Source organism: Sus scrofa, chromosome 4 (assembly GCF_000003025.6).
Source record: "Sus scrofa isolate TJ Tabasco breed Duroc chromosome 4, Sscrofa11.1, whole genome shotgun sequence".
Taxonomy (NCBI): Eukaryota; Metazoa; Chordata; class Mammalia; order Artiodactyla; family Suidae; genus Sus; species Sus scrofa.
The window spans coordinates 63271059-63297762 of NC_010446.5; the positions used below are offsets into that span (position 1 = coordinate 63271059).

The window sequence follows — 26704 nt, forward strand, 5'->3', positions numbered from 1 at the left end:
ATTATTGTTGATCATGAGGAAAGTCATCGGAAAGGTCAAGTGAGGTTTTTGTACGATCAGAATTGTTCACTTGACTATACACACATACATATATATACATATATATATACCCACATACATGTATATATATACACACACACACACACTATATACATGTTATATTGACCACATACACTATATACATAGACTTATACTATATGTGTGTGTGTGTATATTATGCATATACTGTGTATGTATATCTACGTGTGTGTGTAAATATACACATATACTGTGTGTGTGTATATACCTACATATGTGTGTTTCTGTTCTTGGACTGAAAGGGAATCATTTTTTTGTTGTTGTTGTTGGTCTTTTGCCATTTGTTGGGCCACTCCTGCGGCATATGGAGGTTCCCAGGCTAGAGGTCTAATTGGAGCTGTTGACACCAGCCTACGCCAGAGCCACAGCAACGCGAGATCCGAGCCGCGTCTGCGACCTACACCACAGCTCACGGCAACGCCGGATAGTTAACCCACTGAGCAAGGGCAGGGACCGAACCCGCAACCTCATGGTTCCTAGTCGGATTCGTTAACCACTGCGCCACGACGGGAACTCCGGGAATCATTTATGGCTCTGTTCTCACACCTTCTTTTTTTCACTCAAAGCATGAAAATAACTGATCCCTGTACTAGAAACAGAATGAGAATGTTAAGCATTCTTTCCCTCTTGATGAGTACACAGGAGTTTTGTTTTATTGGGGTTTATTTTCCTTTACCATTTCCCTGACTTGAGAGGCCCCCACTCTAACTCAGAAGAAAGTCCGGTCTCAAGGTTATCATCAAAGGACAAAGAATGGGCAGGAGCCCTGGGGAAACTTGTAACTTTGGCTTCTAGCCCCTCCGAGTGCTGGAGCTCCAGGGTCAGCCCCGGGGCGTCTACACCATCAGCTGCTCTCTTGATGCAGGGATGACAGAGGTCTCCTGGCCTTTCCCGTGCTTGCTTTGAGGGCTGTGCTGCGCCTTCTCGGTGATGGTGGCCACGTGGATGTGTAGAGGTCGTGAGCTGGAGGTAGGGAACAGAACCACCTCCATTCTATGTATTTCCAATGTCATCACCAAGAGGAGAAAATTAGTTCTTATGGGGAGGGGTGAAAAAAAATCTTAAAATATTTCAGTAGTTTGTAGCCCTTCCAGCTCCACCCGATTTTGATAAAATCTTATTCCTTTGTATGCAGTTTCTCTCTTTAGGAAATTTAAATTTGACTTAATTGTTCTCCTTATGGGGTCATTAATGAAAAAAGTTAATAATTCCTCTAGTCAACTACCCTCTCCCTTTCCTAAGAATGAAAGAAAGAGAGAGAAGGCGGGGTGGGGAAAGGGAGGAAGAGAAGAGAATGGGAACAAATGTACGCCTTAAATAAGGGGTAGCTGGGGATACACAGGGAAATTGAAGAGAGGGAAGCAGAAAATAAACAGTGCCCCTCAGCCCCCCATTGACCCTGGAGTGCACCCAACAGGGCTACTGGGTGGCTCTCTCTGTACTGGTTCAGATGAACAGAAATGTCCTTCTGCAGATCTCACCTTATATTGTTCTTATCAAATAAGAGCTGCTTATATCCGGCTTCCGACCCGACACCTGGGATTGACCTATTGGCCAGCAGGGTCCTGGACACCATATCCACTTGCATGCTGGGCGGAGGCTTGCCTCCCAGGCACACCCTTCCTAACTAGGTTTGCCTAAAGACCTGCTCACTTCCACTTCCTCTGCCCTTGACCTTCTTCAGATGTCCGAGTGAGGGCGCCATATGGTACTAATTCTAGTTCTATTCAGCTCTCAGGTGGGCTATGCTCCTTCCTGGGTGTTTTCTCAACCCAAAGGTTGATAAGACCTCCTGACCCAGGACACCTTTCCTTTAAATGCTTTCAGACACCTCTTAGACCCAATTTGCGGCATGCAACATTTAAAGGGGAATTGCTACTGCAGTTCCTTTGGGAAGAGGCCAAAGAAAAGAGAAAAACGTTTCCAATCCGGAGGCTGACTAAATTGCCGTGAGCTGGAAGAAGTACAGGATCAAGTCTAATTCCAAATCACTGCCCAGGAAACTGGCAGCCGGTTAAGCTCTTCTCCTCCTCTTGCACGTTCCTGTGAAAGGCGTCCCAGAGCCAGCAATTCCATGTTGTGGCAACCTGGAGATTTGTCCCATCCATTCATTCCCTGGGCCTATTTGGCTGGTTCTCTCACATTCACAAACAGTCTCAAATGTCAACTCTGTATATTATCTTTACACGAGGGAAACCACACAGTCACCCACCAGACACACAGACAGGACTGAAAGAAAGCAAAGTCCATCATACAGATGTGAACTTGGGTCCCATGACTAGATCATACCCAGAAAACTACCAATATCTATTAGCCCTGTTACTATTTTGTGAAATGTACAATTATATATATATATTATATTTATTTATAAGTACTATATATACGCATGTGTGTACATATACATATATGTGTGTGTGTGTGTGTGTGTATATATTGCTTTTTAGGGCCACACCTGCAGTATATGGTAGTTCCCAGGCTAGGGGTTGAATTGTAGCTGCAGCTGCCAGCCCATACCACGGCCACAGCAACACAGGATCCAAGCCGTGTCTGTGACCTACAGTTCACAGCAAAGCCGGATCCCCAACCCACTAAGAGAGGCCAGGGATCGAATCCCCATCCTCATGGACTGTAGCTGGATTCGTTTCTGCTGTGCCACAACGGGAACTCCTGAAAAGTACGATTATATTGCATGGTATACTGTGAATATGCAAAAATGTTAATATGTTAAATATAGGCTTTAAAATATACACTTTTAAACTCTATTTGGCATTTTTTCAGTTATTACTATATTAGAAAGTTAAATTAATAGAAGAGACACCAAGGTATGTGCTCCGTAAGGGCTGGATTGCTATCATCAGGATCATACCCAAAGATGGTACAACAGACCAGTGGGCCCCGCAATAATTTTATTTTCTTTCTCTAGCTGTACCTGCGGCTTATGGAAGTTCCAGGGCTAGGAAACTAGGGGTTGAATCAGAGCTACCAGCTACACCACAGCAACCCTGGATCCCAGCTGCATCTGTGACCTATGCTGCAGCTTACGGCAATGCCAGATCCTTAACCCACTCAATAAGGCCAGGGATCGAACCTGCATCCTCACAGACACTATGTCAGGTTCTTAACCTTCTAAGCCACAATAGGAACTCCAAGCCTTGCGATAATTTCATATATCACAGTGGATGCACTTAGCATGGGCTGCACAATTATTACTTAATTGATTACCGAGTATTTATTCCATGTCAATGAACAGATATTTTAACCTACTGTGAACTATTTGATAGATAAGGGCAAGTTTTTCCTGCTATGCTAGGGATCTGGCAAGTAATCTCATAACATTTATATTTTATTACAGAAATATTATAAACTATATTATACAGAAAAACCAAAAGAGGAAAAACAAACACTTTCAAGGATATTAAATCCCTGTTTAAGAATATTCTTTTAAACCCTGGAGAGAAGAGAATGTGCTGCCACATGTCTACACTAATGTGTGCAGCACACAAAGAACCATTTATATATGTTCAACTGAATTACCAATTACTGCTGAATAAGCAATAACTGAAAAGACAAGGTAAACAGATACTCTCCTCCAGACATAGCTTATCTTCCAAGCAAGTTAGAAAAACACACAGATTCCAAGAGTTTCACAGCAAAAGCATGATCCTGAGGACTAGAGTATCACTCTACTGAAGCTTTGACGAAATGAATTTTTCCTAAGTTGTAAAAATACTATTCACATATATTCACACACACATAGCATTAGTACGCCCCTCACCAATAATTATCCTGGAAAAATAACAAGTTGTAGGACTTGAGAAGAGTACAGGAAAGGTAGTAGTTTATATAAGACATCATACAGAGCTGTTTTTTAAAAGGCTCCAAACCTCAGACAAATGAACAATACTTTCACTTAACCACCATATAATCAAATGTAAAGAATTTGCATAATATCTCCCCATTCAAACAGAGAGGGAAATGGAGACATTTAAACAAACAAACACAAATCCTTTATGAAAACTTAGTAGAGAAACTACTTAAGGTTAGCAAAGATCCGCTTAGCTTGATTAATAATTTGGAACCAAATGTATTATTTATAACTACATAAAAATTTCCAAATCTAAAACCAATGTCCTTGGCTGCTGGGTGTAGTTTGTAAGTAGATATGCTATCCATGTGTACATAATTTGAAGCAAGTTTAAATACCCTGTCTGAAGTATAGGGGGATAGAGTGGTGTATTACAATAGGCCGTTATCCATATCACCTTAGAGATCAAGGGATGGCTCTGTGTCTAAAATTTAGAGATTAAATGAACTTCCTCATCTGGGAAATGAAATCATTGATCTATTCCTTACCAGAAATTCTTCAGAAAAAAAAATGTATATATTTAAAATTTTTTTTTATATCAGTACTTAATTTTAGATCTGTGCCCATAATGTTGTTAAACGCAAATAAATCATGTTAACCTTTCAAATTTCCTTTGATTTAGCTGCTTATTTTTACATATTTGGCTAAACTCCCTCTAAAACATCTGATGGAACAATGATTTATTCCTCAATTGCCTAAAAGCTTGAAAGAGTTCATTCGACACCGAAAATACTCCCTGAGACCCAGAGTTTATCTTATGTAGCTTCAAAATTCACTCCATATTTTTAGCAGTAACTCAAATGTGTAACTTAAATGCTTGACGCTGGAAAGAGCAATAACTCTCCTCAACGAAAACCCTCATCTCTTTCTTTCTTACAGATGAAACAAAAGTAAGCAAATTATTCACAACTATGGAAAGACCTAGTTGAAATCTTCCATTTGCCACAAAGGTGCATTTCTTCATTAGGAACAGCAGAAATAACATTTTATTTCACTTAGTTCCACATCCTGGCTGGAAAGCAAAATGCCTTTAGAAGTCACAATATGCAAAACTAGACATATCAATCCATGCAAGGAGCAGTTTTATGATCATTTGCATTCAGCTGATTATTTACATTCTTTATGTGTTGTAAACGATCATGTAGAATTTTGATTTCCAGTCAAAAGGCACATATAGTCAATTACATTTCTGTAATCTTTATGGTTTATAAGAAAAGATAATTGAAAAAAACAGTAAGTAATCCAGGATAACACACTTTTTTCCCTACTCTGTTTTCCATCTTCATCTGCTCTGCACAAAACACTATGCTTCTGCAGCTAAAGTTGACTCTTTTGGCTTTTTACTTATAATTATTACCAAAATAAAGAACCAAATATAGGGGATGAAAACCAATTTGTGCTAAGATTCAAAGCTCAAAATAAAATTAGATAAACAGTCACGCAGTTGAATTAAACACTGAAATTGGTGGCAAAAGAGATTACTCTGAGATTTAGATGTATGCAGGCCTGATGGAAAAATATGAATTGACCTTCATTTTCGGCACGCACTTCATTAACTCAGAGATATGGTCATACCTTCATCATGGACAAATCAGACACCAACAGACAGAAACATCACCATCAGCAGAGACCTCACAAGATGAGTAAATGGATGCACTCCAGACACTGATTCATCCCTTACAGTTCCTTCCTCCTGTGGGGGGCGCCCAGTCCACTGAACTACCCAGGACCACACTCTCCAGTCCCTCCCTGCACCCGCTGAGAACCAGGCAAGGAGGCACTCCCTCCACCTTCAAAGAAACACCTTGCTTCTACTTGGGATGGAGCCCAGAATTTTCTGCAAGGCTCCACGCCTGATGGATCTGAGCTGGTGCCTTCTCTTCACCCTCCAAGTCACCAACCCCATAGAGCTCCAGGGTAGCCAGAACCCTTCGACGCCCTGTGGCCTCGGCCTGCGCCTACATAATAATAACACCTAGGAAAGTGATGCCATTGCATGCCTTGACAGGAAGAATAACTCAACTGGACCGCACAAGATCTTGGAAAGGCTATCTCACCGCATAGCCACAGGGTGTTCTGTCCTACCTCCGAAGCAACTTAAACGAAGCAAACCACATTCTCTAGAATAAGGCACCGCCTTTTCCAACCACGCGCAGGAACGCATCGCTCTGCCTTTCATACCTTTGCAGCCACGGAGGAGTTGGGTTTCTCCAGCAGGTCCCAGAGTTTCTTCCTCTTTTCCGGGCAGCAGGTGTTATCAAACTCTTCGCCCTCCCGCTCTCGCATGGTCTCAGCCTCCCGCCGCAGCTCTTCATTCATCTGCTCCTTCTTTTGATGATACCGGGCTTGGCAGCAGGACTCTAAGTAGATCTCATCGATCCCCCAGTAGTCGAGCTCTTGGCCGAAAGAGAGAGCGCACATCTCCTCCATCATGTGCAGTTTCCCCGTCCGGTAGAAATTTAAAATGGAAGTGAAGGCTCCCGGATGGCGATCAAAGAAATACTCGTTCTCGTTCAGATTGTAGTCGTCGCACACCTCCAGGAGGCTCTCGTGCGTGTTACAGTCCCGCAGCTTCCCCAGGCGGGTCCTGGGCAGGCGGTCCAGCGTTCGCCACAGGACCTCGTGGTTGAGGCCCCCCACGTTGATTTTCACACGCCGGGAGCACGTTTTGCTCCTAATGATGTCCACGGGTTCCGGCGGAAGGGAAAGTGTCGACCTTGACGTCTTCCTGTTTAAGCCAGGGGGAGCTTTCTCTGCCATTTTGGACCGAACAAAGCCGCAGAGTCAGGGTCCCCAAAAGAATGAGCCACGGGAAGGTCACCTCAAGCAGTGTCTCTGTGAGGTGGGCATTTCCACGGGTGCACCTGGAAGAAGGTAACAACAGAGTCTTCGGTTACTTGCATTTTTCCTAAAGCATTTCCTATCCTATGGGATCACTCTGTTGTTCATAAATGCCCACAACCAGGAGGTATAATATCAGTTACTGTGAATTGACAGAGATGTTCATCTTAGTTTTAAGGTCAAAGGAGAAAAAGACAACACCGTGGACTTACTACACAGAAGAAGCTATGTAGTTAGTTTTATACACCTAGAGGTTGACAGTTCCTGAAGTTGTCACCAGAGACCTCTTTTTCTTTTCTTTCTTTCTTTTTTTTTTTAAAGACCCGCTATCTTATTTTATTTATTTATTTATTTATTTATTTTTGCTATTTCTTGGGCCGCTCTTGCAGTATATGGAGGTTCCCAGGCTAGGGGTCCAATCGGAGCTGTAGCCACCGGCCTACACCAGAGCCACAGCAACGCGGGATCTGAGCCGCGTCTGCAACCTACACCACAGCTCACAGCAACGCCGGATGGTTAACCCACTGAGCAAGGGCAGGGACTGAACCCGCAACCTCATGGTTCCCAGTCGGATTCGTTAACCACTGCGCCACGACGGGAACTCCCAGAGACCTCTTTTTCAAGGTGGAGACTAAACTTTCTCTTTGCTGATCAAATTCTTCCTAGATGAACCACAGACACCTTAAACTAAACTGACCACACCTCCAACCAGCCCCACCAGTTCCTGTAACCTTCTCAGATTTACAGCCCTCTGCACGCCCACACAGAGCCTTCATCTCTGAGAAATCCTGATCCATCTGTCCATATCCAAAAAAGCCCCAGGTCTTTCTTAACCAACTTTACCTCCCAAGCATTGCTTAAGCTCTCAGCCCTCATTACCCAGTCCTGTTGCTCTGAACCATTGTGCTGGTTCAAAGCCTCAGCATCTCTTACCTACATTTCTACAAGAGCATGTTAAATTAGATCCTGAGCTCTGGTTTTGTCTAGGTAAATACCTTTCTCTGCATAGCTACTAGAATGATCTGCTGAGAAACAAATTTGACCTTACCATCTTTAAACCCTACAAAGGCTCACTGTTACCAGAAGTCCAATGAGCCCTACCAGATCTAACTTACCTCTCCATCCTCACCTCTCAACCCTTCACCGTCAATATATTATAGCAACCCCAGACTATACATATTCTATTTCAAGCTCCTGGCCCTTGTTCACACTGGGTCCTTGGAAGGACCTCCACCTTTCTCATTTCCTTTTGACTAACTGCCGCTTGTTGTTCAAGACTTAACTCAGATATCACCTCCTCCAGAAAGCCCTCCATGATACACATCTTCTAGGTTCATGAAACTGTGAATATCTCTTCTATTTCATCGTACCACTGCCATAACACCTTTCCCAAGGATGCTGGAAGCTCTTAAAGATGAAGACTATCCTCTCTGTTATATCTTTATCACCAAGCCCAGTGCTTATATATATTGTGAGTATTTAATAAATGTTAAATAATTAGTCAATACTTTAATTGTTTTCTACAAGAAACCTGACAAAACATCTAGAAGGGCTAATATCTATGGCCAGAAAAATGCATCAATGTAGTTATTTGGATCACTGTCTAAAATGTGCAATGTTTACATATCGTGTGCATATATGTTTGTGTGTGCAGAGTATGTGTCAGAATGTGTGTGTTTGCATTCTTTGCCCCACAGCCCTTTTGTCGTGTGTACTAATTCTTGAAGACATGATGCTCTAAAATTCCCTCTTCTTGAGCTATTCTTCTGACCTGCAGCAGCAATCATCTTATTTGATCTTCCCTTATAACTTTTTTGCAGAAAACCATGGAGCGTCAAGCAATTCATCCCAAACACCACTTTTAATGTAAAACATCATGTTTCATGCAGTCAATGGCTTACACCAAAGGGAAAATCTTTGGGATTTAAAAAGTCCTTATAATTAGAATTCTCTTTTAAGATACACACCAATTTCTGCATGTCTTTGGCTTCTCCACTCCTGTAGGTTAAATTTATTTCTCCATCTGGAAGCCAAGTATCCTCTCAAATGAAAATAAGTTCAATTTATGAAAAAAATGTAGATGGACTCTAAAAGAAGTATTTCAACCATGGCTAATAAATACACTTGAATTGGGAGTTTTTTCAACTACACAGTTACAGAAATATTGAAAGCATATACATAGACACTTTCACTGCAGATGACAAAAATGCCTATTTTGACAATAAAGAAGAATTACAGTAATTGGTCAAATACCTTAAATTCTCTAAGTCTCAATTTCTTAATCTATAAAATGAGGATAATAGTATCTACTTTCTAGGCAGTGCTAAGACAATTAAGTGAGATAGTTTATGTCAAGGGCTCACTACAGGGAAGTAAATCTGAATAGAACCAGAAAACTCTTATTCCTCCTTTAAGTTTAGCTTCCAAGCGACTGAATGAAAACTATGATGAAAAGCTACACTGGTGTCTATTAAATAAATGCTGGCATTTAAGTTCTCTTCCTTATGCATATGTTCAGTCCTCTCTAGTGGATTGTAAGCCTATAAAGCCAGTAATTATTGGTCCCATTTTTTCTCTACTGAGCACTGTACTTACACATAACAGGTACCTCATAACATGTGTCTTTGATGCCACTGAGGATCATGTCCTAATTTTGTCTTCAGATGACAACAGACCACACACACACACACACAAAGACACACGCCCACACATGAATACACACAGAGTGTGTGCACAAGGGCACAGTAACATTAGGATCCAGAAAAACAGCTGAAAATATCAGAGATGGGCAATTCCAGTGGTGAATGTTAATGTCTTGTTCTCCCATCAGATAAACTTGGTTTCAGGTTCAATGATACCTCGGCAATCCATATAAATTGTGAAGAGTCCACATGAATAATAAAAAACAAGACAGCTAATCCATTTTTAATTTGGTTACAAATGGACAAAAAATGAATTTACTCTTTTTGGACTCTCATGACTTATACAAAGGTGAAGAAGATGAATGGTCTTTGGACTGATTATAGTATCAGATAGGAAGTTTTCCAGGAAGAGTGAGTGCAAACTCCAAGGCAATACAAACATGTCATGTTTATGGTCAAAGGTTTAGTGTGACTTGCTTTCTTGTAAAAGTAATCCCTAAAAGCCTGAATGTTATTGGTACATTTATCTTAAATAATTTCATACTCATGACTTATAGTGAATTCCTCTTTTTATAGAGTATGTGTCCCAAGTGAGTAGAGGTGGGTCATAAGGCTCAAATTTCCCAGTATCTTCTTTACTAATCAACAACTTTCTATTCTAAGAAATTCAGTGTTGATTACAAATGCCACAATCAAAGACAGCCTGAAATCCAATGCCCTTTCTTTTCAAAGCAGGAGTAGAGAAACTTAGAATGAGTGAATGTAGCCTGTTGATCTGATTTTTCTTAAGATTTACAGATAATTTGTTCTGATTATTGTTACTCTGGTGAATATTTTTTTATTCTCTCTGGGCAAAATATTCTGCCTGTGACCTGGTAAAGAGTAGAAGTTCAAGGGTATAAGTTCTCGAGCAGGTGAAGAGATGTGATGAGTGTTCAGAGAGTGCATTAGGTTTTCAGCATAGTTGTAGAACAAAGTCACATTTGTAAGCCTGTCTTGTTATTCAGGTCAAGTGCAAAGCATAAGCCCTGCTCGAGAGTCCCTTAGAAACTCAGCTTTTCTGTCTACCTGCCCCTCTGCCATTCTTCCTTTTTCTCTCTTGCTCTGTGGTTTTTCTCTCCCACTTTCCTGTCTCTATTTTCCCACACATGGCTTATCTCGGATCCATTCCTCTCCCTCTCTTCCTATCCTATTCTTTAGATCTTTCTATCCCCACCGCTTCTTAACCAACCACAAAACCAAACCATATATTTTCAAACTTGTCCGTACCGCATGAATTTTTCTATATCCTTAATAAGAGAACCTCCTGAGCTGAAATTACCATGTCTCACCTCAGAAGAAGAGAAAAACATCTAAAGTGGGTTGCTTTCTATGGGAGGTTGTAGGAGATCGTAAAAGAGGCTCTGCTTTGAAGCTCATGACCCTGGGGTCCAGTAGGGCTGCCCTCTTGTAACTCCCTCATCTTTCTGGTCAGACTTCCGCTTCTTCATGCATCAAACCACGGCATTTCCATGGCTACCTTTTTTAGGGTCGCACCCATGGCATATGGAAGTTTCCAGGCTAGAGGTCAAATCAGAGCTATAGCTGCCAGCCTACACCACAGCCAAAGCAACTTGAGATCTGAGCCACACCTGCAACCTACACCATAGCTCAACGCCAGATCCTTAACCCACTGAGTGAGGCCAAGGATCGAACCTGCATCCTCATGGATACTAGCCTGATTCATTTCAGCTGAGCCACAACAGGAACTCCCCCATGCCAACAATTTTTTGATTCCTGACACTTGGTTGATTTTTCTTCCCTCTCACAATGATTTTGTGGCAGTTACCATCCACTCCCTCCAATCACTGGCCTTTCTTTAGATAGAAAACGTAACATAGTAGCCTCAGAGTCCAGGACAACATTTTTTCATGTCTAGTTTCTTAAGAAGAGAGTTCACTATTTCATTTCAAGAACCCTTTAATATTTATCAGGGCTTGAAACAGACTACATTCAGAACATCATAAAAGTTTCATTCATTTTATTTAGTGTTTTTAACTTTCCCTTTTGAATCTATGTTCTTTTCTGCCATATTAATTTTACTTCTAACAATGAATCTGCCGGTTTCCACTGGGTTTAGACACTGCGTCTTGCCACCCTTGAGAACTTGCAAAATTTATGTTTTTAATTTTCATAATTAAAGTGGATATGATGCTATGTTTTCTCACATTTAGTTGTATATGTGAAATTATGTCTACCATAATCATTTTTTCCCCGTGAGAATCAATCATGTAATTCAATTTAGTAATATAAGCTTAATATAAAATGTAATAATTCTATGTTCAAACTGTGGAAATGTTACACATGAGAATCAATCATGTAATTCAATTTCGTACATAAGCTTAATATAAAACGTAATAATTCCACGTTCAAACTGTGGAGATTTAGATACATGAAGAGCTATAAACGGAGCATTTTTATGTCAAGGGCAGAATCTCAGTGAATCTTTTCTTTTGGCAGTTTGCTGGTTTCTTTCACCGTTCGATCAATTGGAAGTACGCTTGTGACAATCAGTCGGCCAGTGCAAAATGTACTAAACATCCCTTCATTAGTCGCTTAGAGAAAAAAAGCGACTCTTTATTTAAACAATAAACAACAACAAACATTCTCGTTTTGCACAGCTGCACCAGGCTCCTTCTAGCAGTATGGAATTATGTTGCCACTCGTTCAGGGCCAAACCTGACAAAACACAACTTTCTGATCTTGGCAACGTAATTACAGCTTGAAACTCTAGGTCTGAGGCAGGCAAGTGGTGGTGGGGCGGGGGTTGGGGGGGGAGGTTTTTTTTGTTGTTATTGTTGTTTTTTTTTACTGTATTCTCAAAAATACTACCATTATGTCATTCATATACTTGACACTTCCTTACTGTAGCAAAGGCAGGATAAATCCCATGTGCGATTCCGTGAAGATGAAAAACAAATCTTTCCAAAGACCTGAGTGATGATAGAATTTTGTTTCTGCATTGCTGGTACGCACTGAGCACACATTTGCAAACAAGCAGCTCCAAGACCTTTAAGTCTAAATCAAGCTATGTATAGTCCTAAAGCATTTTCTTAAATTTTCATGTAGGGTATTAAATAGTAAATGCATCTTTTGTGTAACAGCTATTTCTGTTTCAGAGAGTCACAAAGATTATTTACAGTAGCTATCTGGAGAGAAAAGCACCGTACTGTTAGCTGAAATGTAAGCAGTGCTTTAAAAAATTAGTACTCGCTGAAATTTTTAAAAGCACCTCCAGAAATTACTAATGAACACCAATAAATTTATAACAAGTTAAAAACAAATCGGATTTATTTGAGAAAGATGGATTGGTAGTATTTTAAAGTAAGGTCCTGGAAACTTTCAGCTAGCCTAAGAAATTCAACAAACCTGCTGAATTACTTTAGAACATGGCCAGAAATACGAATGAATTTCGTACTCTTTATTGCTTTTAAGATGTCAAATTCTGGTAATAACTGAAACATTGCCCTTGTCCTCAGAGAGGTGGAAGTATCATTTCTTTTCTGTAATCAAAAGCCACTAATATTGATATGTTCCTTGATTTTAGCACAACTATTTACTCCTTAGTTCAAAAAAAAAAAATTCCAGGACTTTTATCCTTGATATAACCGATGCTTTTTTTAGATATGCTCAAAAGCAATCCTAAAAGCTCTGCTTTCAGTGGTCAAAGGAAGCATCTTGTTGCAAGAAGAGACAATAAGTAGGATGTGTAATATGAGCATCTTTCCATATCATCAATGTCTCCAACTAACCAAATTTATAAATAAACTATTTTATTTAGACACATCATATGAATTTTCTTCAGCATAAGAGAGAACTATTTAAAGAATTAGCTCCTATATATGCCTTTGCTATAATGAGAGTAAAACATTAGATTTGCCTTTAGGAAAAAAAAATGGCTTTTTATAAGCCATAGCTCATGAAAAATCCTTCTCTATCCTAAAAAATATAAACAACTGTTAGAATACATCTTAGAACTTTATCAACTACAAGGTATAGTTGTGGCTTGGAATTTTCAGTCTGTTTCAAATCCCACCCAAAAAGGCTCAAACCTTTATATGCTCCTTCAGCCATTCAGCTGGTGGAAGATTTTCTACTATGACGGTAAAAGTGCCCTTTATGTGGCTCTTTTAAAAGAAGACTTGTTCTTTTAAACGTCTCTTTTTGCACAAGTCTTCCCAGAGTCACAATGGAATGCAGGGGATAAATAAAGATGAAAGGTGATGAGAAAAATAAAAAAGGCAACAAAACAAGAGAAACTGAAGGGAAGGGGGAATGAAGCTGGGCCACCCTGTAACATCTCAATAAAAGAAATTACAAACTTCAGTGGGTGGCTGCCTGGGGTTCTTTTTTTTTTGTCTTTTCTAGGGCCACACCTGCAGCATATGAAGCTTCCCAGGCCACAGCAACGCAGGATCTGAGCAGCGTCTGTGACCTACACCACAGCTCAAGGCAACGCTGGATCCTTAACCCACTGAGCAAGGCCAGGGATCAAACCTACAACCTCATGGTTCCTAGTCGGATTCGTTAACCACTGAGCCATGAGGGGAACTCCTGCCTGGGGTTCTATATGTATGATACAAACTTCTGTTTGGGTGACTGGCTTTAATTTCATATTCCGTCTCATTGTGTGGCCTGAGTTAGATTTAGTCTCTATGAAACCAAGTAAAAATGTTCATGAAGCTTGGATAGGATTTGAAAATTCTTTTAGGTTTCTTCCAGTAAAATCAGATTTTGGATTATGCAATGCTTGGTCTGGAACGTTCAGCAGTACGATTTCTGACAAGGGATATTTCTTAGGGCTCTGTTTAATAGTAAAAATATATTTTTCAATTATATTCTGGTCCCTTACTTCTCTGTAATCAAACACATTGTAGGCAACGGGGTTTTTATGAAAAGCTCAGATACTGAGTCTGATTTGAGATCAATCTCTATATAACTTAAACATTATACCCAGTTTTAGATAACCCTGTGTTTGGAGACTAGAATCACTGCATGTACCAGAAAAGAGCTTAGATAAGATCTGGTCCAATTTCCCTATTTACAGCTTTCACAAGTGAGAGCCACTGAGGTCACGTGATTTGCCTGACCTCTCTCCCTCATAGTTGCTGAACTTGGACCCAGACCCAGATCTACAGATGCCTTCATAAGCCTCTTTCCATTACACCCCTGCTCATTATTTTTTACTTTCTACCTTCCAGGCAAAGTTCTAAAAAACTTTTATTTCTTTGTCTACCCTCTATGTCAAAACATTGGATTCAAATGACACTACGCTGAGATGTGTTCTTTCTTGTATATCACTTGTTTCTTTAGAAAGTGACGGTCAGGCAACTTGACTGTGTTCTTCTAGAGAGATGCACTTCATAGAATGGTTCTTTCCTTGGCTCTCCTTCCCTAGGGCCAGCATTTAGCACAAGTACTTCCTTCAGCTCTGGACTCCTCCTGTCATTTCTGCACACTGCAACCCAAACACTAGCAGATCCTAGCTGTCTCTTGCAGAAGAGGCTTCCATGCTTTCCAGGGTCAGGGCAGACAGGGAACTAAACAAAGACTGCAAGGTCTGTCCTCTACTTATCTCTGCGGTTCAATACCTCCCTCCCTCCCTCTCCCTCCCTCTCCCTCCCTCTCTGTTCTCACTTTTGCTTTCATTACTTTACATGTGCCATTTGCCTTCTGTCTCAGGGAATTGGCAGAGCTTCTATTTTCTCCCCTCTTCCCTTCCAGATAGCAACTCAAGGATCACATCTGAGTACCACCTGACTTCCGTGACTATGCACTAATCCTCTTATTTTAAGAACTTGGATATAGCTAGGTACCTCCACCTGGAGCACTTGTCATAGCAGTTTTAAATTCGTTAGGAGGAGTATTTTGATTATTTGATTAATACCCATCCTCTTGGAGTTCCCATTGTGGCTCAGTGGGTTGGGCACCTGACCCTGTCTCCTTGAAGACGTGAGTTTGATCCCTGGCCTCGCTCAGTTGGTTAAGAATCTGGTGCTGCCACAAGCTGTGGTGAAGCTCGCAGATGTGGCTCAGATCCAGTGTTGGTATGGCTGTGGCATAGGCCAGTAGCTGCAGCTCAGATCCAACCCCTGGCCTAGGAACTTCCATATGCCGCAGGTGTGGCCTTAAGAAAAAAAAAAAAATACCCACTCTCTCCACCACAGTCTAAGATCCTTGAGGTCAGGGATCAAGTCTGATCTTATTTATCATTGTATCTCAGGTGCCAAGCATACAATAGACGCACAATAAATACTATGTGAATGAAAAAGTAATAATCATTTTACTTAACATTTGTTGACTATTTTCCTCTCTTCCAGCTACATCATATTATCTGCCACTCCCCCGATTCAACATGACTTTCACATATGCAATGCTCCTTTTCACATCCCCCATCTGATAAACTCTTACTTGCCATTCAAGGTCAAGAACAAATATCTTGTTTAGGGAGAATTCATCTCTTGTCCTGTCTATTACAATGCTTTTCTCATTGTATCACAATGATTCACTTAGACTCCTTTCCTATTCATTCATTCAGCAAATATCTCTGACCCTTTACTCTGCTTAAGGTGCAATCTCTGACACCAAGGAGCTTACATTCTTTTTTTTCTTTTTTTAATTTTTAATTTTGTTCTTTTTAGGGCCACACTCTTGGCATGTGGCGATTCCCAGGCTAGGGATCAAATTGGAGCTGTAGCCACTGGCCTACACCACAGCCACAGCAAAGCCAGATCCGAGTCATGTCTACGATCTAGACCACCGCTCATGAGCATGGCCAGGGATTGAAACTGCATCCTCATGGATGCTAGTCAGATTCATTTCCGATGAGCCATGTTGGGAACTCCTGGAGCTTACATTCTAGGGAAGGTAGATAAACAGGCTACCAACAAACATGCACAAGCAGTCAATGACAATGGTTATAAAAGCTACAACAGAGAAGAAGATGCCATGTGAGCTCTCATTGAAAATACCCTCCTGGCTGTGAGTTCTTAAAAGTGATTAGTATCTTTTATCCATAGCTGCATCTTTGGGATGCAAACGTTTGTGGACTACCTGAAAGAATGAATAAATGAATGACCAATGCATTTCAAAGCATGACTATCCTTTTTTTTTTTTTTTTGGCGGGGGGGGAGGGGGTGGTGGTGGTCATACGTTTTGGTTAACATCAAGCCAGAATCAATTTATTATGGTGATTTCTGATTTGTTTAGAAGTTCTGTTCACCCTAATTTGCTTGTTTACTAAGGCCTGAGTTCAAAATAAGAGCTGGATTTTCTGGAACCATGTAGGGAACAAGTGATAAACAAGTAAGACTCTCTAATAATCACTGCCTTAAGACACTCCTGGGCCTGGTAAGGTTCCAGCAGCCCCCCGGTGCCCACCTGCTGTGCTGAGAGATGGACAAGACTGACTCCAAGGTACCTTCGATCCCTGAAATATCATGGTCCTACAAGATTTCTGTGTGACTACAACCCATCTACATATTCCACTGGGCGGATGAAAAACCCAGGAAAAAAGTTCACTCTTGTCAATTTCTTAAGCTTACAATTTAGCAAAAGTGAATTTTTAATTTCTCAGCTTACACTTAACTCCCAAGAAAAAATATTTGAGTCAGAAAAGCCAATATCATAGAATTTCTACCAATAAAAGGATAAAGAAAAGAATCAAAGTTAGTGAGTCTAAACTTTTTATTTTCCAAAAGATGAGCTTATACCCTTCAATGATGATCTTCTAAGTAACAAAGTATTGTTATACGAAAGCTATAAAAGGGGGCAAACTTTAATCAAAGGAATGACCCTATGGTAATGGACATACAAGCAGAGCAGTTTGGGGGGGTGGAAAAATAACTTAGGGTGAAAGGCAGAAATCTTCCCTAATGTTTTCAAATCGTAATGAATAGGTGGCCACCTCTCGAGACTCAAAAGCAGATGACTGCCCTGATTCACGTTATCCTCAGTGTAGCCACATCCACTGGTATCTTTCGCTCCTTCCTTGACTGTGAATACTCAAAATAATGTGTTCTACATTCTAGCATGAACAAAAAGTTCCTAACAAATCAATGGGAGCCTTCATTAATGGCACTAATTTAAAAAAATCAGAATGTGTCCCAAGAAATTGTATGCTTGCTTTTTCCCCCCTGTGCATTAAGTAGAAAAAGAAGGGGTTCATTGGACTATAAACATCCATCTCCACATTCCCTTATGAATGTTTTCCATCTGCCCTTGTCATCAGTGAGGATCATTAAACAGCATTTATTAAGCATCCATCTGTGTATGACACTTTATAAATATTCCTCCCCACGCCCCTGCCCCCTTTCTCCATTTAACATGTGTCTCTGTTGTATAAAATGCTTGGGAGCTACAGGGATAATAAATAATTAGTGGTAAGAACGTAAGGCAGATGGATGACATGACCTACTGGCACCTATGAATTTCTGAATGTTAAATTTACTTCTAATAAGATAATTTTGCACTATTTGATAAGAAAATATCAAAGCATTTGATGATGAGAAATGAGCTCATCATATTCCACCAACATTTTCCTAAAATAAAAACGTGAAAATTACAGACCACAGATGGACTGACTGAAGCCCTGAGTTCATGTGACTTGTACCAGATGATACAGTCTTGAAATAAGTCATGTGAAAAAGTGTGGAAAAAAATATAAAAATTATGGTTGCCACAGTGTAATTGTGAATGTGACTCTGAGCCAAGGGTGAAAATATTCAGAAATAAAGGAAAGTCATTGTTTTCATTGAAAGGAGCGTTGTTAAGGATGGTGAAATTATAGATTTCACCCTCCCCTCTTTTCAGTTGTTCTTTAATGTCATTATATTATTTTTTTCTTAGAGAATAATTATATTGGTTTCTGAGATGGTGATATTAAAAACACTCCTTTTCTCCTTTCACTCCTTTGCACCTTTTATAATAAAAGAGCATGTCGGTCAGTGTAAAATAAGACACTGCTATGGGTTTCAGGTTTTTGCCACTTGGATTTTGATTTAGCTCAAGATCAAAATGTCCATAAGTAGAAACCATATTTTCTAGAAGGTAGGGATGATGTTTTTGCAGTCGTAGCTGAAGGACAGCCAAAGTTATGATCCAATTTGTTTAATGATTCTCATTTTTATCATCAAGCACATAGTGGGTGATTATCCCATGCAGCCAGTGCACTTATCTCATGTAATTCTCATAATGAGAATTCTCATCATTCTCAATCCACCTTAGGGTGGGGATTATTATCTTTGAGTTACAGTTAAAGAAACTGAGGTTCTAAAAAGTAAGTACCTTTCCCAAGATAACATAACCAGTAAGTGCTGATTCCAGGCTTCCAATCCAGCAATATCTTAAGTTGAAACCTATGTTCCTAACCTTCTAAGGCACTGAGGATTTTCCTTGAATGGCAGGATTCTGGATGCCTCGGAATGATAAATGAATGGAAATACCAGACCAATTTTTATAGCATTATGGAGAAGGAAAGAATGAACCTCAAGTAAGTCCTATAAAACTATGGCTATCCCTTAGCTTAGACAGGTGGCATGTATAAATTATATTAAATGGAACAATTTTCTTATGCAGAGAGATGGTAGGGTTGGCAACTGTTTCTACAGTTCTAAATTCTCAAAACTACACATAAATTTTACTATGTGGCTTTCAAAAGTAACACTATTAGTCTTAGTGTTTGAGATTTATAGTCAAGATAGATGCTTTTAAACTATTTTTTTTTTTTTTTGTCTTTTTGTCTTTTGTCTTTTGTTGTTGTTGTTGTTGTTGCTATTTCTTGGGCCGCTCCCTCGGCATATGGAGGTTCCCAGGCTAGGGGTCAAATCGGAGCTGTAGCCACCGGCCTACGCCAGAGCCACAGCAACGCAGGATCCGAGCCGCGTCTGCAACCTACACCACAGCTCACGGCAACGCCGGATCGTCAACCCACTGAGCAAGGCCAGGGACCGAACCCGCAACCTCATGGTTCCTAGTCGGATTCGTTAACCCCTGCGCCACAACGGGAACTCCTTAAACTATTTTTTAAATGTTAAAGATATAGGGAGCTCCTGCCATGGCTCAGTGGAAATGAATCTGACTAGAAACTATGAGGATGCAAGATCGATCCCTGGCCTCGCTCAGTGGGTTAAGGATCCAGCATTGCTGTGAGCTGTGGTGTAGGTCGCAGACACGGTTTGGATCCTACACTGCTGTGGCTGTGGTGTAGGCCAGTGGCTACAGCTCCAATTCAAACCCTAGCCTGGGAACCTCCATATGCCATGGGGGTGACCCTAAAAAGACCAAAAAATGTTAAAGATATAAAATTCATAGTATTTGGAAGGGCAAAACTGGCAGGTTTAAATGATCTTCTCAGAGTCCGTTCAGCATAAGGGATAGAAGCCAAGTCTCTGAACCCGTGTTCTTTCCACTAGATCTTGCTACCTCAGGGCACCAGAAATAAATAAAAAATTAGACGACGGAAAAGAAAAAATGTGAAGCAGGAACCATCTAGCTAGTTCATACCCAGTTAAACCTATAAATACCAATGAGTTGAGCCTAATTAATGATTCCTGACTATAACATAAATCTATAAATTCTACTATTCCAATAATGGCCAGAATGGAAAGAGACCATAAGCTCTCAATAACACATACTGATTTAGATCCATACTTCCTTCCTCATTCCCTCCTTTCCTTCAAATCAATGTGTTACTTGACTATTAGTACATACTGAGTGTAGGGGGTACAAAATTGGGCAGAGTAACCCTTGCTCTCAACCCATGGAATTACTGCAACCAATATTACAGAAAATTTTGGATTTGTGCTTTTAGCATGTATTGTGTAGGCTCAGACAATATTATGGACTTAAATATTTATTTGATACCTAATTAAAGCTTTCTATCTCATTTAAACTATCAAGTAAAGGAAGAGAGAGGTACAAAACACCAACCATTGAAGAAGATATCTTAATTCATGGGGCTTTACAGAATAAAGTCCTCATTTATGGGAGCTTAGCCTCAGCTACAGTTTGGAATTTTAAAACTCTTCGAGTCTTAAATGAATTAATGAATTTCATGAATAATTTAATTCATTCATTCAACAAGCATTTATTAAGCACCTATTGTAGATCAAGCATTGTGTTCCAAATGCTCTCAAATGCCTGCAAGAAAATGACTCCCTAAATTAGAGAAAAAAAAAAAAAAAGGCAAAACTCCTTATTGCAATGTTGTACTTTAGCTGCATATACATATTGATTACAAACTATGTTTACTAGGCTGGAAACCAAGTATTTTGCTGGGTTTGAATGAAACCAGAAGCCAAGTTTAAGAAGTAGTTTTTTAATAGCTTCTAAGCTTTCTATGTGCTTTCTATAAAGCCTAATGAAAATGCTCTCCTTAGATTTGGAAAAGACTAGGATTCCAAATTTAAAATGACATTTATCTCTAAGGTGAATTAATATTTAATGATAGTCTGATTAATAATGGTGATTTTATGAACTAGAGACATTTAGCACGCAAGCCTCTAGACACATTTGTTCTATACTGACTAGGGAGAAGGGCTAAAGATGGACCATCTCTTTTCAAATGTTACTTCGCTGTTATGTTTCAGAATTTTTCCTTCTAAACATCGCTTTCTCATTCTGGTATTAGCTTACTGGGAAGCCTTTCATTTGTGAAAAGCAGGACAAGAATTCAAGAGATCCAGTCATATGAGAACTTTCAAAGGATTAGGAGCAACTATAATGTTATCCAGGTGATAGCTGTGGAAAAAAAAAAAAGTACCTTACTTTATTAACATGATAAATACTGAAATCATGATACCTGATAAATCTTCAAAAATGTATCAATTGGCCGGTTAGTCATCACTTGAGATTTTTTTTTAATCTTATTTTTATTTTTATTTTTTATTTTTTTTGGCTAATGAACTGAACTTTGGTTGGTTTTTGTTAATGATCTTAACTGATAAAACAGCTTTTGTAAATAAGCACAAAAGTAAAGAAATCAATATACAAAAGAAAGAGAACTTGCTAAAGGACACAGTGTCGCATCTGTCATTTTAGAGGTTAGAAAAGAAATAAGAATAAAGGAAGGAGAGAGAGGTAAGGAGAGGGAACAAAAAAAAAGAACAAAAATCCTGGTTGGGAACAATGGATTTGAGAAAGCAGTTAAGGTCACATTACACAGATACTTATGAAGATAATGTTCTAGGAGTTCCCGTTGTGGCTCAGCAGTAATGAACCTGACTAGTATCCATGAGGACAATACCTGGCCTCACTCAGTGGGTTAAGGATCTGGCATAGCTGTGAGCTGTGCTGTAGGTCATAGACGTAGCTTGGCTCTGGAGTTGCTGTGGCTGTGGTATAGGCCAGCAGTTGCAGCTCTGATTTGACCCCTAGCATAGAAACTTCCATATGCTGTGGGTGTGGCCCTTAAAAAAAAAATAGAAAGAAAAAAAAGATAATGTTCTACCTTTGTATAATATTTTACATTTTGTACAATTCACGTACAGAAAGTAATACCTTTGATAAAGAACAATTCCTATGTTCTAAGCAAGACACAGACTTTCAAATCTCTCTGAGATATTCATCACAGTCAAAATAGACACTAGACTCCAGACATGGTTATATATGGTTAATCAGAGGTCAATGTAGGTTGTAAATGAATATTTCTAGAATTTAAACCATACTGCTTTTGAAACTTAGGGTTTCCTAAAGTAATTCATGTTAATAATAGTCTTGGCCTGCACTGTCTAGTATGGTAGCCACCAGTCACATGTGGCTATTTAAATTTAAAATTTAATTTCTCAGTCTTACTGGTCAATTTCAAGGGTTTGATAGCTCTGTGGCTAGTGGCTACTCTCCTGGAGTGCAACAGATGTAAAACATTTCCATCCTCATGTCAAGTCCTATTGGAAAGCACTGGTCTAGACAGTTTTCCTACGAAGTTGGGAAGCTGAGTATGTTGTGAAATAGGGAGGAGAGAAAAACGCTCTTGGAAGCACCCTGTTCTGCCTTGTCTGGATCTCATTCCACCAAACGCCTCCATTCTTAGCAGTGGTAGCCCTGGATCTGCACTTAAAAACTCTCCTCCGGAGTTCCCATCGTGGCTCAGTGGTTAATGAATCCGACTGGGAACAATGAGGTTGTGGGTTCGATCCCTGCCCTCCCTCAGTGAGTTAAGGATCCAGCATTGCTGTGAGCTGTGGTGTAGGTCGCAGACTCAGCTCGGATCCCTCGTTGCTGTGGCTGTGGTGTAGGCTGGTGGCTACAGCTCCGATTAGACCCCTAACCTGGGAACCTCCATATGCCGTGGGAGCGGCTCCAGAAAAGACAAAAACAAAAACAAAAACCAAAAAACAAAAAACTCTCCTCCATCTGGCCCTTGTCAAGAACAACACGAGGAGTGTGAGCATAAAACAGTGCAGGGCCATGGCACGGCAGCTCATCACCAGGAAAACTGGCTCTGGTCCTCCACCGCCCAACCCTGGCCAGCCATTCTTGGTAACTGCACTCTTGGTGCTGTTTTGTGATCTAGAACCTGACTCATGTCCCAGCTTCACCCATCATGTGTTGATCTAATGATGGATCCACAAATAAACAATAAGCATCAGCTATGTGCCTGGCATTGCAGAGGTGCCATGTACGGATGAAGCAGTGAAGAAGGAAGGTCCCTGCCTTTATGGAGCTGACATTCTCACACAGGAAAATGACACTTGACAAGTATTTGCCCACAATCTAAAATCTGAAGGGGGGGTAAGTGCTGCAAAAGAGAAAATAGTGCTAGGAAAGAGAAGAAAAGAGATACCTGCCCTATACCAGGAGCCTGAGAAGACTTCTTTGAGCAAGTGACTTTTGATGTGAGATGAGAAGCATAAGTCAGAATTAAGAAAGTGAGTGGAGTGAGCATCCCAAACGGCCACGGGTACAGGCCTTGTGTCACCTCAGGGGAATAAAGGAAAATGAGAAATTGTAGCAGCAAGTGAGGAGCAAGTGTGATGATGTGAGATGATGCTGGCAGGAAGGGGCCAGACTGAGCAGAGTCTGTTATGAACGACAGTTTTACACCAGCAAGGCTTTGGAAAATGAAGAAGGAATACGATAACCCCCAAGTTAAAGATTTAGGCCTTTATCCTTAGAAAAGTAGGAGATCCTTTAAGGGTTTTAGGCAGATGAGTGATACGACCAGATGTGCCTTCTATCCAAAAAGCAAAGGGAAAATGGATTGAGACAATGAGAAGGCGAGAGACCAGGTGCCAAGCTTGAGTAGAAGTCCAGAAAGAAGTGTTGGCAGTTTGATGATAGTCCAGGAAATGATCCTGTCTGCCATGCCTGAATCCCTGAGTTGATGATGTGATCACCATGGGGCTTTCTTGAGACTACACACGCACGTAGGTCTAAACTGGTCTGGACCCCTGCTAGCTACTTTAGATAGACCTCTTCCTAAACTCCAAGTGCCTTCAAACCAGAGCATTGGCTCTTATGGGGCTGGATCATCTTATTTCTGCCTGCCTTATCTGTTTAAATCTCCAAATGTCCCGATTCCCTATATTTGGGCAGGACTTCCCCCAGTACTCCTTAAATCTAACTTCTTGCCTACTTGGCCCGCCATCTGCCATCTGACTCCATTCCCTTTATTTTTATTCTTTAATTTTTTAATTATAGTTGATTTACAATGTTATGTTCTGTCAATTTCAGCTGCACAGCAAAGTGACCCTGTCATATATATGTGTGTACATACACACAAACACACACACATTCTTTTTCTCACATTATCCTCCATCATGTTCCATCACAAGTGATCAGATATGGTTCCCTGTGCTATACAGCAGAATCTGATCTCAATTCCCTTTAGATGCCGTGTTTGCCTACCTGGCTGATCTCCTTTTAGGACCAGCTTATCCTGATATTATTGAGTACTCACTGCTAGAAAATAAAAGGAGAGAGTGGAAACAGAACCAAATAACTCAAGTTCTAAGATCTGCAAAAATAAATAAATAAATAAACCAGGTGACTGGAAGTAGAGTATAAATTATCTCTGGGTAACAATGGTGGCGTAACAGCCCAAGTTTAGCAAAACCAGAGCCTCCATGCTATGCTGACCCTCACCCCAGAAGTGTCACCCTCACACTTTCATATTCAGGAATCTTGCTTCTGCCCATCACCTTTCCTTTCCAAATAGGTGAAACACACATCATTTAAGCTTGGGCAGGTCTATTTGGCCACTGGAGAGAAAACTGGGAGCTCCTGTGTTTGCTTTCAGATGAACTGTAAGCCCAGTGAGGGGAGAGACCAATTTTGTTTAACCTGGTGACCTGGAAGAGTGATTTACATATGAAAAGTGCTTTATAAAGATTTGCTAAGTGCACATCTTTAAGAAGACATGCTTGAGCCAGTTGGACTATGAGAAAGCAGTTAAGTCCTCTTAGAGAAAGAATCACTGCTCTGTTTCAAAAAAAACCATCATGGACCGCTTGGCTGTTCCAGGCAAGTCCCCTTGTAGACTTGCTTGCCAAGTCCACCAGCACCTTGGAAAAGGATAGAGGGAAAATCCCAGATGAAGAGATGAAAGGAAGAATCTAGAGGAAGAGAAAGGCCAAGCAAATGGCTGTTATCCAGGCCCCAGAGAGATCCAGGTCCTTGAATAAACCCCTGTGGTGAGAAGTGGCAAGTACATTTCTAGGTGCAGGGACATACAGCAATCAATTAGAATTAATTTCTTGTCTATAGCATAATTACCATCCTTCACCCCAAAGCTCTCAGTCTGAGTCTGTTATCTTCAAAAGCCTTATACTAGTGATGCTTTAGAGAATAAAGTAAAATGTGTGGTCAAGAGCCAAAGACAGGACAGGAATGAGATGGAGGAGATGCCACCCAGAGTATGGATCTACCAGTGAGTGAATGTGATTCAAACCCTTTCCCCTGCTCATTTATTCTGGAGAAAGATGACAATAACAGGGAAAGCCAATTGTCTACCTAGACTCAGGTTTCAAGTCTGTAAGAGAGAGTCATCACCAAGAAGTTCCTATTAAGCTAGGAATGACATTTCCCAGCCCCACTGCATCTTGATGGGTCATCTGACGAATTTTCATCAGCAGAATATAAGCAGAGGTATTGTTGTCACCTCTGAGCCAGAAAATTTAAAGTCAGTATCTTTTCAAAGCTGGCTCTCACTCTCTCTCCATGTGATGGTTACATGGGTGAAAAATAAACTTTTATCATGTTAAGATACTAACAGTTAGTTTCTTTGACTATGGCAGCTGGCATCATCCTGACCCATTCTGAAATTGACACCTCAAAATGGGTGCTGCCTTAACAAAAATCTGATTATATGATGTTGGCCATTGTCAAGGAAATAGGGAAGAGCAGAAACATGGAACCCTGTTACAACCTGGCAAAATCATGCTTAGAGGGCAGATCTACAGCTCTGGAGGAAACATTTAGAAAGAGCCAGAATGCCAGTATGGGAGGTTGCTCTACACTGCCTATTCCAAGGTATCACAAGATAGTGGATGAGCTCATGAAAGAAATGGCTAGTTGAAGAACAGACATAAAGGTGAACAGCCAAATACTGGAACATAGGACTACAAAGCTGAAACAAACCACTGCTTTAGGGACTCTCACAGTGAGGAAGGGCACTGAAAAAGGCTTTGCATAGCAAATGCCCATTAAGACACAGGGATTCAGCCTTGCAGCAAAGACCTGATTAGTGAAATTACCTAACAACCCCAGCCTGTTGCCTCAGACGACCCCAACATAACCACTTGAGACACAGGTGGTTGGTCCATGAATAAAGAAATGAGGCAGGCTCAACGATTATGAATGGGAAAGAATGTTCATTGTAGTTAGTGCTAGAAAGATAGCAAATAGACTTTGAAGGAAATGTACTGCCAAAGAAATGAGAATCTAATTTCTAGTGGCTGTAGAACTGTAACTATAAAACAACTTTAAGGCATCCAAACTTGGATCGAGAAGCAGGCTGAGAACATGATATAACTGCCAAGAAGGAGGTACTTCCCAACACCTGTTTAGAAGATGGCCAAGGAGAGTAGTGGCCAAGGAAGTGGTCACCAGGAGGTGACCAGTGCTACAGAGAACAATGAACAAAGGCAGTTCTTCCAAGATAGCAAAACTAGAGTCTAACAAAGGAATTTCCCCCACTGCCAGAGCATGGGGTCTTTAGCAATGTATAGTGGGATTTCTTCCATGTTATGGGCCAATGACTGCTCTATGCCTCCCGTTCTTCTCTTTTCCAAATGATAAT

The 26704-nt window shown here is 40.5% G+C and overlaps 1 protein-coding gene across 1 annotated transcript in view; it reads right to left on the reverse strand.

Annotated features, from left to right (window-relative positions):
* Positions 1-26704, reverse strand: part of KCNB2 (potassium voltage-gated channel subfamily B member 2) — a 428477-nt gene that overhangs the window by 393221 nt on the left and 8552 nt on the right. The window contains exon 2 of the mRNA XM_021089236.1: positions 6125-6807. Within this exon, the coding sequence (XP_020944895.1) occupies positions 6125-6703 (579 nt within the window). The 5' untranslated portion in view covers positions 6704-6807. The remainder of the gene's footprint in view (positions 1-6124; positions 6808-26704) is intronic.